Source organism: Pelodiscus sinensis, chromosome 9, assembly GCF_052426305.1.
Source record: "Pelodiscus sinensis isolate ZL-2025 chromosome 9, ASM5242630v1, whole genome shotgun sequence".
In the NCBI taxonomy this organism is placed as follows: Eukaryota; Metazoa; Chordata; order Testudines; family Trionychidae; genus Pelodiscus; species Pelodiscus sinensis.
In genome coordinates, this window is record NC_143060.1 from 32,429,109 (window position 1) to 32,445,158 (window position 16,050).

At 43.9% G+C, this 16,050-nt stretch overlaps 1 protein-coding gene across 2 annotated transcripts in view; it reads right to left on the bottom strand.

Annotated features, from left to right (window-relative positions):
• Nucleotides 1-16,050, bottom strand: part of ZNHIT6 (zinc finger HIT-type containing 6) — a 78,678-nt gene that overhangs the window by 39,950 nt on the left and 22,678 nt on the right. The window contains exons 6-8 of one of the 2 annotated variants that reach the window (XM_075936386.2): nt 13,051-13,119; nt 8,071-8,151; nt 5,920-6,000 (exon numbers count right to left, since the gene is read on the bottom strand). In XM_075936386.2, the coding sequence (XP_075792501.1) occupies nt 5,920-6,000; nt 8,071-8,151; nt 13,051-13,119 (231 nt within the window). The remainder of the gene's footprint in view (nt 1-5,919; nt 6,001-8,070; nt 8,152-13,050; nt 13,120-16,050) is intronic. The other variant, XM_089780490.1, reaches the window with a different exon arrangement.

Here is a 16,050-nt window from a genome sequence, read left to right on the forward strand (position 1 = left end):
TACCAATCAAGAGGCCTACCAAAGGTCAAGTAATCTTACACTACAATTTAGGTAAGGTTGAGCGGGTGTGGCTTGGGGGTCGCTCAACCAAAGCCAGTCCAAGTAACTAAGGAGTAAATACAAACACATGATGAGAGAAATCCTGGTAATGTCCTCCTCAACCAAGACAGTGGACATACAGTAAACTTCCGATAATCCGGCACCGTTAGGACCCAGGGGGTGCCGGATTATCAGATATGACGGACTATCGGAAGGGGGGACGCCACCTCAGACTCCTCTAACCCCACCCTTCTGGTCAGTTTCAGCAGCGGCTGAATTGGGGACGCCTGGAGCAGAGCAGCTGGGGTGCTACCAGGTTGGTCCAGTAGTGCCGCCCTTCGGCGCTGCGAGACTAACCCGGCAGCACCCCAGCTGCTCTTGGGGATGCCTGGGACAGAGCAGCTGGGGTGCTGCTGGGTTGGATCCACAGCGCCAAGGGGCGGTGCTACGGGACCAACCCAGCAGCACCCCAGCTACTCTTGGGGACGCCTGGGACAGAGCAGCTGGGGTGCTGCCGTGTTGGTCCCGCAGCACCGAGGGGCAGGCGCTACGGGACCAACCTGGTAGCACCCCAGCTGCTCTTCCCCAGGCGTCCCCGATTCAGCCGCTGCTGAAACTGACCAGCGGCTGATTCTGGTCAGTTTCAGCAGCAACTGAATCGGGGACGCCTGGGGCAGAGCAGCTGGGGTGCTGCAGGGTTGGTCCCGTGGTACCCGCCCCTCTGATATTTGCCCCCACCAACCTGCTACTCTTTAGAAAAAGGGTTGTTTTCACATAGTTGGGTCATTGCCCTATCTGACCTTAGACCAAGTGAGCAGAGCACTGGCGGATTATGGGGTACTCTTTGTACTTACGGTATACACAAATATGTAGTATATGGAATGATGCAGAATTAGACAGCAGTGTATCAAAGTGTACTACAAAACTTTTAGGGCATGACAACAGGCTCTACATGGCCAGACAGTGCAGCGCACTGCAAATTTACACCCCGGCTTGCCTGGTAGTAGGTCCCCATACAAATGCACCCATGGTACTAAAGAATCTGAGCTGCACAGAAGAGGAAAAGTTGTTAGTACTAATACAAGGCACCAACATGGCAATAGGGGAAGAAGGTATAGCAAAGATAAGCATTTAATACTTGCTGCACCCAAACTGCACTAAGAACAAGTATATCTGTTTTAACAGAATTATAACATTTATATTTGCTAAGTGTTGATATTTTGAAAGGAATGCCAGAAGCTTTAAATCATGTACAAATTTTTGGCGTTTTGCATTTTCCTTTTAAAAATATTTTGCTTCCTTTTTTGGTGTGCAAGAACCACACAAAAACAGAAGATAACTGACTGCACAGAAAGTGTTGATAAATGCAGTTAATCTAAGGAAGATCTTTTTTCTCTATCACACAGTCCTTTATGTAATCATAATAAGTGAAGATTTCAGACAACAGAACTATTACGAAGCTAGTGTCCTTAAAATTTTCCTGTAATGCTAAACTTCAACTGGAACTTTATTATTTTCTATAAAGCGCCAGGCTTCTCTTTAGAAATGTCGGCAACCTTTCAGAAGTGGCGTGCCTAGATTTCACTTATTCACTTCTATTTACAGATCTGTGCGCAGGGGTGGGAGTGGGGCTGGGAGGGGGAGGAGGAAGCAGGGGCAGGATAGGTACAGTGGCCATATTTTCTGAACCAGTTATAGCCAGGGAGAATGGTTTAATTTAAATTATTAAACAGATCAAGCATTTTTAATTCTCTCATGTTATTTTATTAAACTTCATTTTAAATAAAATCAAATATTAATTTATGTCCAACACAAAAGATTTCAATGTTTTATTTATGGCAGAGGTTGGGGGCCACTGACCCACAGAAAAATGATTTGGAGACCACACAAGTGAGAAGCAAAGACTCCTCCAAAAAAACCCAACCCTCACTGATATAGTTCCCAACTGAGACACCTCATTCTTCCGGTGCTCCACCCTCATGGGGTGAGGAAAAGAGACAGGGAGGTCTGAGATTCAGGGCTTCCCACAGGTCAGATTTACTTTTGTGGGGTTCTGGAGTTAGTGGATCTTGTGGACCCACTTAGCCTCTGGGGTGGGGACAAAAACTGAGGGGTTCGATGTGCAGGAGAGGGCTGCCAGCAAGTGGGAGGCGGATGCAGGATCTGGGCAGGAAGTGGAGTACTGGAGGGGGCAAGGAGGGCAGGGTCCGGAAGGGGGTTTGGTGGCAGGGGAGAGTGTGAGGTGGGGGTACAAGAGGGAGTTTGGGAGTAGGAAGAGGCTGGGGGAATAATGCAGAAAAGGTAAAAAGGTGAGAATGCAGCCAAATGGCTAGTTGGGGAAGGAGGCAAAGAAGTGGGGAGCAAAGGAAAGTGCAGCTTCTGGAAAGTAAAATTGCATTCTCCCTCCCTCATATCTTCCCTCTGCTCCAGCCTCGCTCACCTCAGCCCCAATACCTGCCCCCTGCAGCCAGATCCCCTGCTTCACTCCATCGCCCTTAGTGCAACCCTTGCCTCCTATCATCCTGCCCCTGCATCCTCCTTCACATCCCTGCGGCACCAGTGTGCACACCAGCAGAGCAGCAGCGCTAGGACTTGCAGCCTCCCCCGCCCCCGAACAGCGCTGGGGCAAGGGGAGAAGTGGAGGGGAACAGAATCACTTCCCTACCCAGCTCAGCCCCTGGCTGGGACTTGCCCCTCACCTGCTGGTTGTGGCTTTGGGGGGCAGAGCCCGGGGCTGGCTCCAGCCCAGCCAGGTGAAGTGGGGTGCTGGATAAGGAACTCTCTGCCCCTGCACATACCCCATGGGGAGTAGCATCGCACAGCCCATGCCCTGGTGCCCCACCACCCTGGATCTGCAGAACAGCTCCAGCCCCACCCCCTTCCTGAGAAGGAAGCAGAGCCTGTAGTGTGTGTGTGTGTGTGTGTGGGGAGAGCTGTTAACCCCTTAGCTCCTGGGAACCACACGCCCAGGCTGGGCAGGGGCAGCCCCAGGGATGTGGAGCCCAGTGCCCACACCTCCCTGCTTGCCCTTAGAGCAGGAAGCTGGAGCTGGTTTTCCAGCCTGCAGCTGTGCAGCAACCGCAAGGCTCCAGCCACTCTGCGGGAAAGGGGTGGTCTAAGCTCCTGCTGTGTGCACCACTCAAAATCAGCTCACATACGTTGCCCACCCCTGCTTTAGAATATTGCCTTTTAATCCCTATGGTGGAACCACAACTCAGGTCTACCTTTGGTCTTGTTTAATAGATTTAGGCTATTTTTCCTAATACAATAGTAAGTTAATGAAGTACATCACAAATTTTATTTTCTCTTCACATCCAACAAAGGAGGAATACATAACTATACCCAAGATTCAGGAAGATACTTAAATACCAACATTAAATATGAAAATAATCCCCTTCACCTTGCTGACTATCTGGACGTAAGATGAAGATCAACCTTAAGTATTTTTAAATTTCCTTTAACTGCATTACACTTTCTAGCAGCTAGCTGAAGATCCTAAAGAACTTCACAAACCATTAATGAATTTTGCCTCTGTACCTCTATGGAGGTAAGAACAGATTGTCCAGGATAAAGCAGGTTTAAAAAAAACAAAACAAAACAACCCCCCCCCAAAAAAACCAAACATGAAAACACATACACCTTCTGACTCCAAGTCACATACATTATGAAGGTGATTCTCTCCTCCTACTCTATTATACTATTTCATACAATAAACACCTACATGGCAAAACAAAAACCCTGAACCATCAAGTCTCAGTTCAAGGCGGCAGGCAACACATGTACAAAGAAGAAGGGAACAAGCTAGGCTGCAATCATAATAAAGATTTCAACATGTTTGTTTTTGGAGCTTAACTCCTCTTTCATCCCAACTTCTCCCACATCAGCTTGTGAGCAGAAAAGCCCCAAAGAAGTAATTTAAAATGAGGATTTTTTCTAAAAAATACTGTGCATACTATTAAAATGCTGCTCTATCAGAAAGATCATTTTACATAGCTAGTCAATTTTAAAAAAAGTTGAAGTTGGTAATAATATCCATATTTATTAACTACTGAAGTGTAGATCAATATACTGAACCAGCAGTCTTTAATTTATATAAAAAATTGTTAGCTGACAACAACTAGCTTTTAGCCAAAGTTACAATTATTGAGAAACAAGTATCAAAAGAAGAAAAGGGGAGAACTGTGGCAGAGATCCAGCTTTGCTTCTAGGCAGTTAGCACTTGCCTCAGAGGCTCGCTGTGACCCTCAACATACACTCTTAGTCTACTGAGCCACCTTCATCACAAGACAGTTAATGGGTTTGTAGTGAAAACCCTCCTTAGTCCCAACCTCACCTCTCCGGGGTAGGTTCTGTGGTAAAGTGGGCGGGAGGGTAGTGGGGAACCCATGTCCACCTACTACTTCGGATTTTGGCCAAGGAACTCTAATGGCACTGGCAACAGGTAGTGTTTATTCCACCACCAAAACTGCAGCCCTTCCCTGAGCAACCTACCTAAACAATCCCTCTCAGCACCTTCCTCCTGGTACCCGACCGCATCCTTACTGCTTTTCCATGGTACACTTCCTCACTCCCAGTCCTTGAGGCTTCCCTGAAGGGAAGCCTAAAGGGAAGGACTTTGATTGGCTGCAGGTCTTCTGATTAGCCTGTCTCTCTCTTGCTTCTGGCAAGCTCTTAATTAGCTCCAGGAGTCTCCTGATTGCTCTGTAGCAGATCCTGCCCTAGTCACCCAGGGTGTATCTAGACTACAGGGATTTAAAAAAAAAAAAAAAAAAAGGCCTTTTTTTGAAAAAGTTTTCCCTGCATCTACACTGCTGCTGCGTTCTTTCTAAAGTAAATCGAAAAAACGTGGCAGTTTTTTCGACTGCAGTAAACCTTATTTTATGAGGAATAATGCCTTTTTTTCAAAAGTATTCTTTTGAAAAAATGCGCTATTGAATACAAACTGTGCTTTTTTGAAAGTGTCTAGACTCTCTTTTGAAAAAGCTACTCGCTTTTTCGAAAAGTCTGCTTGTAGTCTAGATGCTATCTTTCGAAAAAGCCTCTTTCAAAGGAGGCTTGTAGTCTGGACGTAGACCTAAGGAACAGAAAATTATTCATCCAGTGATATTATTCATCTATCAAACTACTATAGCCAACTGGTCTGGGTCTGTCACAGAACTTGTGGTTTCATTTGTCACTCAAATCCAGAATATATACTATATAGATTTTTGCAAGGCGTTTACAATTAAATTAATGACAGGGAAACAGGATGTCCATTCACAATAGAAAGTCTTGTAACATCAGTGGTATGTCATGTTTCAGGCAAGCAGATGACATTACATTTGTTACATTTGAAGAAAGGATGCATGTTAGTGATTACTAGTTAAGATTACTAGTCAACCACAATAAATTACAGTATTAAAGCCAGTACATATCCTTTTCAATAACAGTGGCAGCTGGATGGCATGTTCTAAATAGTGTTTGTGATACAGTGTATAGAATTATTTCTTTAGCTACTTTCACAGTTATTTTTATTTAATTTTTTTCACAGCGTTAATATAATAAAGAATACAATTCTATTAAAGTCTGAGTTCAAGAAACTTAAATCTTGAGTCCAAAAACACAACAATGTGAAATCTGACCAGTAATGTTGAGAAAGCAGCATTGTCATGCAGTAAATTGAACTTAATTTTTAACAAATGTCTATTAAATTAAATTAAAATAAAGTTTAGTTGTAATTTTTTTTAACATATTGCTAAACAGAAAGGATTTAATTTGAGAGAGTACACACACATTATTCTTTATCACAGCACTGTTAGAGACTAGGAAACACATTCAGCAAATAACTTGCCTCTAAGTACAAACTGACCCTACATATAGAAAAAAAATAAGATTCCTTACCTGACAGAATTATGTTGCCTGTTTTCTATTTTCATTAAAATTTGTATATCTGATGGAGGAGACATTGTATATATTTTTAATCTGGAAAAAAAAAAAAAAGACAACCAACAACCACTTGTAACTGATGAAATCTTGACAATCACATTAAAGAAAAAGTCTAAGCCACTTGTTATCAATACAAGATTTACAAACTTTTAAAAGGCCTACAATAAAAACCGCCTTCTTGTCGATGAAAATAATTTTAAGACAAGTGATGAATCAGAGCTTAGACAGTAAAAGTGTTTCACTTCTTCCTTCAGATAAGGCGTTAGCACTATATAATTTAAACTAGTCCTAGGCTGGCATTCTTTGGATTTTTAATCATTTAATTTGTATCAGCCAATTTCTTAGAGAGCAATTCGCTTAAATTCAATTACTTAAGAATCATACAAATGTAGAGCTGGAATAGAACTTGAAAAGTCATCAAGTCCAGCCCCCCCCCGTTCTGTGGCAAAGCCAAGTAACCCTAGACTAGTGGTTTCCAACACACTAGCCACTAGCTATATGGCTGCTTGAGTGTGACAGTTGGCTTGAACACTGTGGTTATTTGGCCAGTTGAGTGTCGTTAGTTTGCTATAGTGGCTACTGCTTCAGAACTGGTTGGATACCATGACCCTCAACCATCCCCCAACAGATGTTTGTCAAACTCATTTCTAAAAGCTTCCAATGATGGGGACTCCACGGCCTCCTTGAGAGCCTATTCCACAGCCTGACTACCCTTTGTAGTCAGAAAGTGTTTTCTAATATTTAACAAATCTCCCTTGACGAAGATTAAGCCCATCACTTCTTGTCCTATCTACAGGGGATATGGAAGTTCACTGTTCTCTTTACAACAGCCCTTAACATACTGAAAAACGTTTCAAGTCTCCCCTCGGTCTTCCTTTCTCAAAGCTAAACGTGCCCTCTTTTTAACCTTTTCTTAAACCTTTTATCACTTTTCTTGCTCTCCTCTGGACTCTTTCTAATTTGGCAACATCGTTCCTAAACTGTGGCGTCCAAAACTGGACACAGTACTCCAGTTGGGGCCTTATCAGTGCCAAATAGGGAAAAACAATTACCTCCTGTGTCTTCCATACTATACTCCTGTTAGTACACCCCAGAATCATATTAGTATTTTTCACAGTTGCAGTGCATTGACAACTCCAAGTTTGCTGCCATCTGCAAATTTTATAGGCATGCTCTCTACTCCATTACTAAAGTAATTAATGAAAATATTGACTAATACCAGACTTAGGACTGTCCCTTCCAGAACCAAAGCCATTATTCTGCATCCACATTAGAGTAATTTCACCTAGACCATGTCTTTAGTTTGAGAGGAGAATATTAGGTGGAACTATACCAACAGCCTTGCTAGAAATCAAGGTATGGGGTCTCTATTGACCTAGTGGATTGGGGGAAACAGTAATAGTATCAAGAAAGAAAATTAGGTTGGATTGTCATTGTTTTCAACAAATCCATGCTAATTATTCCCGATAGCTCTAATATCCTCCAGGTCCTTACCAACAGATTTAACAACTTGCACTGCTATTTTTCCAGGTACCGAAGATAGGCTGACAGGTATATAATTCCTAGAGTGCTGCGCTTCCCTTCTCCATTTTGGAGGTGCTCTCATGTCTTCTAGTTGGAGGTGCTCTCATGTCTTCTAGGAGTTACCAAAGATAATTGCTAATAGGCAAGGCTCAACAAATAATGTAATCTACATGCCCGTGGCGAGTAGATTAGTACCCGGAAGAGCCGGCGCAGAGCAATCTACAGATGGGCAGAGCGCAGAACCGCGCGGCTGGCAAGCGGGGCTTGCCGCTGCTTGGTGAGCCCTGCTAATAGGTTTTGCTTCAACTAGATCCTTAAGTAGGATCCCTATAGTGAACTTCATCAGGCCCTCCTTACTTTAATGCATCTTATTAATCCAAATCTTCTTTAATATGGCCCGTCCCTATTCTGACTTAAGTTTCTTTGCCACAGTGGTTAATATTAATTGTGTTGTGAGTGCACACTTAGCTAGTAATCCAATTCTGCACAGTGAAAGTGGAAAACTGACAGTTTGACAGAATTTATGTGAATAGTTTATTTTAAAATCAATTAAACAAAATTACTAATTTTTTAAATACGTACTTTTGACGAACAACAGGATCTGATTCTTCAGGATCAATGTAAGGTTTAAGGATTTCACCTAGTATTTTATCATCGGACACCCTTAAGCCAAAAAATATATAAATGCAGTTTATTAAGTATGAATCAAAAAGAAATATTAAACCAATTTTAAGGAAATGGTATTTCCATATTTAAAGTGATAAAACACTAGAAGCAAGCCAAGTAACATCTGAAAAGGGTGCCATGTGCATCAGTGTAGCACAAGCAGGCAATGGATATTATAGCAACCCCCAGCACACAGGACATGTCTACCCTGCAATTAAAAACCTGTGGCCAATTGGGTCTTGCAGGGATCTGGCTAATGAACTGTTTCATTGTGGTGTAGATATCTGGGCTCTAGGACTCTGAGTGGGGAGAACCCCAGAGCTTCAGGCTCCAACCTGAGCATCTACACTACAATTCAACAGCCCTGTGATGACCCTCAGTTAACTGCCCCAGGCAGGTTGCCTAACTGCAGCATAGACATGAAATGAAAAAGAGTCTAACACATTAGGAAATGGCAGACAGATAAATAGTGACAACTTATTGAAGTGCTTATACACAAATGCTAGAAGTCTAAATAATAAAATGGTGAACTACAATGCCTCATTTTAAAGGAGGATATTGATATAATAGGCATCATGGAAACTTGGTGGAATGAAGGCAATCAATGGGACAGTCATACCAGGGTACAAAATATATTGGGAGGACAGAACAGGTTGTGGGGGAGCAGCACTATACAGTACTCGAAAGAAAATGTAGAATCAAATGAAGTAAAAAATCTTAAAATGAGCCAAAATGTTCCACAGAATTTCTATGGATAGTAATTCCATGCTCCATTAATAAAAATATAGCAGTAGGGATATATTATCCACCACCTAATCAGGACAGTGATAGTGACTATGAAATGCTAAGGGAGATTAGAAAGGCTATCCAAGTAAACAACTCAATAATAGCAGGGGAATTCAACTATCCCCATACTGACTAGGTACATGTCGCCTCAGGACAGGATGCAGAGATAAAATTTCTTGACACCTTAAATGACTGCTTCTTGGAGCATCTGGTTCTGAAACCCACAGGGGAGAGGCTATTCTTGATTTAGTCCTAAGTGGAGCACAGGCTCTGGTTCAAGAGGTAAATATAACTGGACTGCTTAGAAATAAGTGACCATAATGTAATAAAATTTAACATCTCTGTGGAGGGAAGAAACACCACAGCAGCTCAACGCTGTGGCATTTAATTTCAGAAAGGGGAACTACACAAAAATAAGTTAAACAGAAATTAAAAGGTACAGTGACAAAAATAAAATCTCAGCAAGCTGCATAGAATTTTTTCAAAGACACTATAATAGATGCCCAACTTAAATGTATACCCCAAATTAAAAAACACGGTAAGAGAACCAAAAAGTGCCACTTTGGCTTAAAAACCAAGTAAAAGAAGCAGTGACAGATAAAAAGATATCTTTTAAAAAGTGGAAGTCAGATCCTAGTGAGGAAAATAGAAAGGAGCATAAACTTTACAAAATTAAGTGTAAAAATATAATAAGAAAAGCAAAAAAGGAGTTTGAAGAACAGACAGCCAAAAACTCAAAAAAGAAATAGCAAAATGTGTTTAAGTATCTCAGAAGCAGGAAGCCAGCTAACAACCAATGGGGCCCTTAGATATTCGAGATGCTGAAGGAGCACTTAAAGATGATCAAGTCATTGTGGAGAAGCTAAATGAAATTTTGTTTCAGTCTTCAGGGCTTAGGTTGTTTGGAAATTTCCCCAATCTGAGCCATCCTTTTTCAGTGACAAATCTGAGGAATTGTCCTGGATCAAGATGTCATTAGAGGAGGTTTTGGAACAAATTGATAAACTTAACAGTAACAAGTCACCAGGACCAGATGGCATTCACTCAAGTGTTCTGAAAGAACTCAAATGTGAAATTGCTGAACTATTAACTGTGGTCTGTAAATGCTTAACCACCAATAGCCTGGTAGCACTTTAAAGACTAACAGAATATGTAGATGGTATCATGAGCTTTCGTGGGCAGAGCCCACTTATTCAGATGACCGCTCATGATACCATCTACATGTTTTGTTAGTCTTTAACGTACTAGCAGAGTATTTGTTGTTTAAGTTTTTCCTGTTACAGACTAACTTGGTTACTCCTCCTAAACTTGTGTTTTGTAACCCATCTTTAAATTAGCATCCGTACAAAATGACTGGAAGATAGCTAACCTGACGCCAATACTTAAAAAGGGCTCTGAGGTGATTCTGACAATTACAGACTAATATCAGTACCAGGCAATTTAGTTGAAACTACAGTAAAGAATAATATTGTTAGACACATAGTTGAACATAATTTGTTGGGGGAAGTGAACATGGTTTCTAAAGAGGGAACTCATGTCTTACTAATTTTCTAGAGGGGGTCAACAAACATGTGTACAAGGGGAATCCAGATGATATCGTATACTTAGATTTCCAGAAAGCCTTTGACAAGGTCCCTAACCAAATGCTCTTAAGTAAAGTAAGTTATCATGGGATAAGATGGAAAGTCCTTTCATTGATTGACAACTAGTTAAGACAGGAAACAAAGGGTAGGAATAAACGGTAAATTTTCAGAATGGAGAGAACTAACTAGTGGGGCCCCCCTAAGGGTCTGTCCTGGGACCCATTCCATTCAACTTAGTTATAAATGATCTAGAGAAAGGGGTAAACAGTGAGTTGGCAAAATTTACAGATGATACCAAACTGCTCAAGATAGTTCAGACCAAAGCAGACTGTGAAGAGCTTCAAAAAGACCTCACAAAACTAAGTGATTGTTGGGCAACAAAATGGCAAATGAAATTTAATGTTGATAAAAGTAAAGTAATGCACATTGGAAAAAATAATCCCAACTATACATACAATATGATGGGGAATAATTTAGCCACAACTACTCAAGAGAGATATTGGAGTTACTGTGGATAGTTCTCTGAAAACATCCACGCAGTGTGCAGTGGCAGTCCAAATAACAAATAGAACGTTAGGAATCATTTAAAAAGGATAGAGAATATCGTATTGCCTCTATGTAAACCATAGTATGCCCACATCTTGAATAATGTATACAGATGTGGTTGCATCATCTCAAAAGATATATTGGCATTGGAAAAGGTTCAAAAAAGGACAACTAAAATGATTAGGGGTTTGGACAGGTACCACTTAGAAAAGAGGAGACTAAGGGGGATATGTCAGAGGTCTTGAAAATTATGACACGTGTGGAAAAATTGAATAAGGAAAAGTATTTACTTATTCCCACAATATAAAAACTAGGGGTCAAATGAAATTAATAGGCAGCAAGTTTAAAACAAACAAAAGGAAGTTTTTCTTCACTCAGAGCACAGTCAACCTCTGGAACGCCTTGCCAGAGGATGTGGCAAAGGTTAGGACTTTAAAGGGTTCAAAAAAGAGCTAGATAGATTCATGGAAGTTAGGTCCGTCAATGGCTACTAACTAGGATGGATAGGAACGGTGTCCCTAGCGTCTGTTTGCCTGCAAATGGGTGACAGGAGAGGGATCACGTAAGGATTACCTGTTGTGTTCCCTCCCTCTGGGGCATTTGGTATTGGCCACTGTCAGCAGACAGGATACTGAGCTAGATGGACTGTTGGTTTTACCCAGAATGACCGTTCCTATGACATACCTTCATTTAACAGTGGGACTTAACTGACAACTGCAGGAAGGAAACAAAGACTCTGCCTCTTGTCTTTCCTCATGTCTACAGATGGAAAGGCAACTGCCACTCCCTGCAGCCCTGAGGGTAAGTTAGGGTATGTCTACACTACCCTCCTAATTCGAACTAGGATTGTAATATAGGCATACCGCAATTGCAAATGAAGCCCGGGATTTGAATTTCCCGGGCTTCATTTGCATAAGCGGGGCTCCGCCATTTTTAAATCCCCGCTCGTTCGAACCCTGTGCCGCACGGCTACACGCAACACGAACTAGGTAGTTCGAACTAGGCTTCCTAGTTCGAACTACCTAGTTCGTGCCGCATGTAGTCGCGCGGCACAGGGTTCGAACGAGCGGGGATTTAAAAATGGCGGAGCCCCGCTTATGCAAATGAAGCCCGGGAAATTCAAATCCCGGGCTTCATTTGCAATTGCGGTATGCCTACATTACCCTCCTAGTTCGAATTAGGAGGGTAGTGTAGACATACCCTTAGGAGGGTCTATTTCGCAGCTTTCCTACCCCAAATGGGAATGGGGACAGAAGAGTTAGTTTTTGTTTGTTAAGGAGAATTGCTGTTTTTCTGAATTCCTAAAGGCACCTTGCAGAGTTAGTAGCATCTGCTACAAAGGCAACCTTGCTTCCTTTCCATTCTCTGGTATGGGAGGGGTTTTGCTGCAAGGGGTGGGATTTGCTCTGAAGCTCTGGAAAAATGTTGGGAACAGGCAAACCTCCATATTAGCATGCTGATACGTGCAGTCAGCAAGCATCAAGAAGCATATACAAGGCTACTCTATTTACAGAATACCAACAAATTAAACAAGTATTTAAATTAGAGAAATTCCTTTTGAAAACAGACTTCAGTGTTATCCTTCTAAGGTGATAGTTATTTTAAAAAATACTACTTTTGTTTCTAATGACCAAAATATATATCTTTACAGACAACTCTCATCATTTGCAGAGGATGCTCTTTTGGCACCACCATGAATGGCAAAATCTACAAATACTAGGGTCTGCAGGGACCCCACTGCAGGTGCTGAGAGCTATAGGGAACTCACCACAGGAGCTAGCCCCTGCTGTGCCCCTCCCTGCTTGGGCAGGGGAAACCCACGAAAACGTGGAACCATGAATAGCGAGTACACAAATCACAAGGGTTTCTTGTATCTTAAGTCCTATTGCTTTAGCTATAAAACTCAGCAAAAAGTCTTATAAAACTTATTTGTTATAATTAATTTTAACTATGGACATCTGCTTTTCACAATCTCAGATACCTTTTTACTATGTATTCGGCATGACTCTGAGGAAATATGAGCTTCAAATGCCAGTAGAACCTTTGCTCCCTAAAAAAAGAAAAGAAAAAGAAATAAAAACACAATCTAATATCCTAGAGATATTATTTGCATCATTGTAGGGCCTATAAACCTCAACCAAGTGAAGTTGGGGGACTGTAAATAGTAAGCGACAGTCCCTAGCCCAAAGAGGTTACCCATTTACATACACAGGCTGGAGAAAAGTAGCATTTATTATTTCCATGTTAACGTATGGGAAACTGGGGCACAAAGAGATTAAGCAATCTACTGGAAGGTTAGAAAGGAAAGCTGTGGCAGATCCAGAAACTGAAGCCAGATGTCCTGAGTCCTTGTTCAATTCATTAATCAGAAACAGTGTCCCATCTAATTTTTTATGTTCCTATTTAGCAGTGGTCCCCAACCTGTGGAGGTTGCCGGGTGCCAGGGGGCGTGGCCGTTTGCCCGCCGGGCGCCAGGGGGCGGGGACGGGGCCCCCCCATAGCCGCGCGCCCGGGGCCGGCGCCCCCCGCCCCTCCTCCAAGTGCCCGGGGCCACCTCCAAGCGCCGCGCGCCCAAGGCCGGCGCCCCCTCCCCCCCCAAGCTCCGTGCGCCCGGGGCCGGTGCCCCCCTCCTCCAAGCGCCGCGCGCCCGGGGCTGGCGCCCCCCCTCCTCCAAGCGCCCAGGGCCAGCGCCCCCCCCGCAAGCACCGCGCGCCCGGGGCTGGCGCCCCCCCCAGCGCCCGGTGCTCACCATGCGCCTGGAGCCAGCTCCGGCACTGTGCATGCGCCACGTGCCCAGGGCCAGGCCAGCCCCGAGCACGTGGTGGGCGCACACGAATGCCCCTGCGGGCGCCACGGCGCCCACGGGTACCGTGTTGGAGACCACGGCTATATAGAATGATTTTTTTATGTGCACCTATGTGGCGGTGATGTGTGACACATCACCTCTATATTATTACATGTAACAAAATTCATTCTGCACATAGACAGTCTTTGGTGGGTTTCAAAGTGCGGGAGGGGACTCAGGGTTGGGAAGGATGAGACATTTGAAGTGGAGAAGGCTCCAGCCTGAGGCCAAGGAATCTGGAGTATGGAACTGGGCTCAGGGCAGGAGGTTGGGGTGGGGGTGGGGGTACAGAGTCTGAGTTAGAGATGTGAACGACTAGTTGACTATCCGATAAACGCTTATCAGATAGTTGACAGGCTAGTTGACTAATCGCTCCCCCCCTCCACTGCCTCTATCAGAAAGAGGCAGCAATACGGTGGGGGGAGGAGATGTGGAGCCTGGGACATGTGGAGCCTGGGACATGTGGCACCATGTGGAGCCTGGGGACAGATCCCAGGCTCCATGCAGCGCTGCCGCTTTGAAATGCTACATGCAGCCGGGAGCAGCTAACTCTGGGCTCCATGCTGTGCTGCCGCTTTGAAACTCTGTGTGCAGCCTGGGATCCCCAGCTGGCCTTGGCCTGCACGCCATGTTTCAAAGTGACAGTGTGCATGGAGTCTGGAGTCAGCTTGAGTCCCCCTCTGGCTCTGGGCTCCCCGCAGTGCCATCACCTTCGAAGGCAGAAGCCCCTTTATCAACTAATTGAATAGTCGATGCAAATTGCATCAACTATTTGATTAGTCAAATCAAAATTTTACATCCCTAGTCTGGGCAGGAGTTAGGCTGCAGGAGTTGGCTCAGGGTTTGTGTGTGGGTCTAGGAGAGAGATGAGGATGGTGGAGTAGGTTCAGGGCTGGAGTGTGGCATCTGGAAGGGAATTAGAGTGTGAGAAGGAGGCTCAGTGCTGGGGCCACGGGTTGGGGCATGGGGCATGTGGCACTTACCTGGGGTAGCTCCCATTTGGTGTGGGGATGCAATAGGTGACTCGGTGTAGCCCTTGCTGCCCCATGCTCACCTATAAGCATTGCCTATGCAGCTTCCATTGGCTACAATTCCCAGCCAATGGGAGCCGCAGGAGTAGAGTTTCCAGGTAGGGACAGGACTTCCCTTAGCCTGGGGCTGCAGCCAGTGGACAGACACACTTCTCCAGCCCCAGCAGAGAACTGCCATGGTTGGGGAAAAGGAACCTGCCGCAGGTCCATGCACAGCAGTTCTGAGGGGTAGGGCTCACTAAGGCAGCTGAGTGGCAGAGCAGCTTAGAGCAGTGTTTCTTAAACTTTTTAAGACCGAGGAACACCAAACAATTTTTTTCATGAGGGACACCAAGGATGTTTTGTTTGGGGGGGACGGGACGGGGGGGACCCACCACAGGGGAAAGTTATTGAGGGGAAAAAAAAGGGTCGGTGGAAGTTACTGAGGAAAAAAAGGTTGTCGCGGAACCGTATAAGAAACACTGGCTTATAGGGAACCTTGTTCAGAAGCCCCTTTCCTTCTTCTCTTGCCAATGCAGTTAATTATAGAGCAACTTTTATTAGTCATTTGGAAGCAGAAATTACCTTCTACAACACAGTTCAAAGTGGTTCCAAACTAAAGACATTCTTTAAGGACCCTTCCTGCAGGAGTCCTGAGTCAGGCTTTGGGATACCTGGGCTCTACACTTGACTGTGTCATTAGGCTGCTAGGAGACACGGGGCAAGTCTCTTCACCTCTATTCACCACAGCTACCCCATCTGTAAGATGGGGAGACAAACACTAACCATCTTTGCAAAGTCCTCAGAGAACTACTGATGAAGAGCACTATGAAAGAGCCAGGTATTATGATGCAGCTGCTCTTTCTAGTTTAGAATTTCACACACATAATATATAGTTAAAGGGAGTATAAACTGAAGCAGCATTTACAATGTTCCACAGGTCTGACAATTCCCTTTTTCTGCTGTGAAAGGCACAGGACTCCGAGTAATACCTCCAAACCCATCAGCATTGAGTTTTCAAAGATTCACAAAATTATTATTAAAAATAGTGTGCTGCTGTTGTAAGCAAGTTAATTTATACAAGAGACAGATGAAACACTCTCCAGTTGGGTCCAGCTGGCTACAG